At 37.1% G+C, this 2,966-nt stretch overlaps 1 protein-coding gene across 1 annotated transcript; it reads left to right on the top strand.

Moving 5' to 3' along the window:
• The first annotated feature begins 444 nt into the window (after nt 1–444).
• LOC141660570 (uncharacterized) lies at nt 445–2,481 on the top strand. Its single transcript, XM_074467562.1, has 4 exons — nt 445–899; nt 1,083–1,226; nt 1,320–1,573; nt 1,859–2,481. Exons 1-4 carry the CDS (start codon nt 445–447, stop codon nt 2,479–2,481), a joined length of 1,476 nt encoding a protein of 491 aa, XP_074323663.1.
• Nucleotides 2,482–2,966: the final 485 nt, after the last annotated feature.

Here is a 2,966-nt window from a genome sequence, read left to right as displayed (position 1 = left end):
TATATATATAAGTTCTCTTCGAATTCAAGATCTGTGATAAAAAATCCTTAATTTTTGTGCAAATGTCCAAAATTTCAAAAATTTTGCCTCTGCATAACCTTTAATTCCCATTTTTTACAATTTTTACCCGTTCTTTTTAAGGTTTTTTTCCTCACTTATTAAAAGGTTTGGCTATACTTCCCACTTGACTCTGGTCCTCTGTTTCCATTAAGCATGACTATGAATTTATGACCCCATATTCACATGTTTAGGTACACTTAGTCACCTATATTTTCCGGTAATCTTCTGCATTAACATATAAAAAAGATGAATTTGTTTTGTCGCTTGTACTTTTAATTTTGAAGTATTTTATTTGTAAACTTTTTTGCACTACAATGTTGTTGAAATGAAGAGTTTGATGGTAGAATAAGAATCTAATAAGCTTTTGATTTGAACAGATATCAAATGGAGAACAAGCACCAACAGATATTCTACAACACCAATGTTAACACCAATCAATCATCATTACCACCATTTCCCGGGCAACAAATCATCAATCCACCTACTCATCAAGCTTCATCATCAGATATATTTGACATACCATTTAATACTGAAAGTTTTGGTTTAGCAGAAATGTTAAGAAATCGAGATTTTTATTTTCCTACAAATACATCGATTTTCGATTTTGGAGCTCCATCGTTGGTTGTGCAGCTTCCTGGTGCACTTCAACCTCAACCAGAACCTTTTGTACCAGCTCCAGGGCTGGGAGTCACATCGCAGATTATTAATACCCATGCAACTCCTGATAGTTCCTCCATGAATTCTTCTTCTTCGAATGAAACAGTGACAGGGGATCAGATCAGTAAACAGATTTCTCATGGCCTTGAAGAGGAGAAGGTCCAGGACAAGAATAAGAAACTGTAAGTTTATTTAACTGTATATAATTTTTTGTTTATGTTTTTCTTTTTCGGGTATTTACAAATTTAAAGCTCGATTTGATTTACAGACATGTTGCTCAGAATCTTACTTAGTGTGCATGTCTATTAATTTACTGAATTTATGTTTAATGAATGTCGTTGTCTTTGGGGTATGTTGATATGCAGGCTTAAGGCCAAGAATATGAGCACCAGAAAGAAAAAAGAGCATAAATTTGTTTTCCAAACTAGGACTGATATTGATAACATGGACGATGGATTTAGATGGAGGAAATACGGCCAAAAAGCTGTGAAACACAGCCCTTTCCCAAGGTGTGACTGCTTAATTTAATCTGTCATTTATAAAGATTTAGAGTCTAGATTTTGTGTCGGTCATGCAAATAATGTTTGTTTTGGAATAAACAGGAACTACTATCGTTGCACTAGTGATGGATGTGGTGTGAAGAAGAGGGTGGAAAGGTCAGCAGACGATCCTTCCACTGTCATCACCACTTATCAAGGTACTCACAATCATGTCCGCCCGGTGATTGCACCACGTGAAGACATGGGAAACTATTCGAAAAGTAGTTATGCTTTTTTTCAATCAAGTAGTACTATTGTTGGTGGTAGAATTGGTGGTGGTAATTTTACTAGTCCAATGGGTGGCACTAGTAATCTTAGTAATGGAATTAGTGGTGGCATTGTTGGTGGCCGAGTTCGTGCTAATTTAAGAGTCGTTGGTGACAACGATAATAATGGCATCAATGGTGGTAGCATTGGTGGTAAATTGGGTAGGCTTACTAGTGGCATTAGTGGTAGCATGGCTAGCAGCTTTAGTGGTGGAATTGGTGGCACCGGTAGCAGTGACCTTAGTAGCCGAATTAATGGCATTGGCGGTGGTGATAATAGTAGTACAATTGGTAGAATTGGTGTCGGTAATCTTAGTAGGGGATTTGGTGGTAGAGTTGTTGGTGTTGGTGGTGGAATTCGTGCTAACTTAAGTAGTGCCACTGGTGGCAACTTTAATAATGGAATTAGAGGTGGTAGCAATTTTGGTAGCTTTAGTGGTGGCATGGATGATAGCTTTAATGATGGCATTGGTGGTATATTGGATAAACTTAGTAGTAACAGTGGTGGTCGCATGGCTGGTAGTTTCAGTTGTTGCACTGGTGGTGCTAGTGGTAGCATCAATACTGATAGAATTAGTAGCTGCAGTGGTTGTTTTAGTTATGGCCTTGGTGGCGGGAACTTTATAAGTGGAATTCGTAGTGCTAGTGGCGCTATTGGTGGTAACTTTAGTACTAGTAACATTGGTGGTGGTGGTGGTAACTTTGGTAGTGACTTTGATAGGAGTTTCAAAGGTGACGCTGTTGAGGATATTGGTGGTACTCCAATGATAAGGGACAATGCATATAATTATACCAGTGCCATTGGCAGTACTAGCATCGGCAGTAGTGAAAACTTTGATGGTGGTGGCATTGGTGGTAGTGCTATCAGTGGGGGTGCAGATGACATTACCAGGCCTTATAGCATTGATCAACTAGCTTCACATAGGCAACATGAGGAGCACTATCCTAATAATTCCTAGTGGCCCCCATCCTGATCGCGGTGAACTAGCTAGGTTACATTTCATAATTTATTTTTATGTTTCTTATGAAGGATTGAAAAAACTCCACCTCTTTTTAGAATATATATGTGGACTGCTGTTTTTTTTTGTTTTATTTGATTTTTTTCCTTATTTTTAGAGAGATTTTTGCGTGTTTCTTTTTTGCCTACTAGTACATTTATATATACATTCAAGTCTCTAATTTTATTTCCGTTTGTGGTTCTTATTCTGATATAAATTAGAATATATGTACACATATTTGCATCATCATACATTAAGTTGGATCCTAATTGTGATATATATATATATGAATGGCATGTATTAACAAGTAAGTAAGATTAGGGTTCTTATTCTGATGACCTTTGGAACAAGTAGTGCTTCTGTTTTATGGGTGAAGTGTTTGTTGGGTGAGTGAGAGTTGAGAAAATTTAACTATCATCATTTAGGCACTCTTATTTTAGAACAAT

Source organism: Apium graveolens, chromosome 5 (genome assembly GCF_009905375.1).
Source record: "Apium graveolens cultivar Ventura chromosome 5, ASM990537v1, whole genome shotgun sequence".
Taxonomy (NCBI): Eukaryota; Viridiplantae; Streptophyta; class Magnoliopsida; order Apiales; family Apiaceae; genus Apium; species Apium graveolens.
This window is presented reverse-complemented; position numbering and strand designations above follow the sequence as displayed.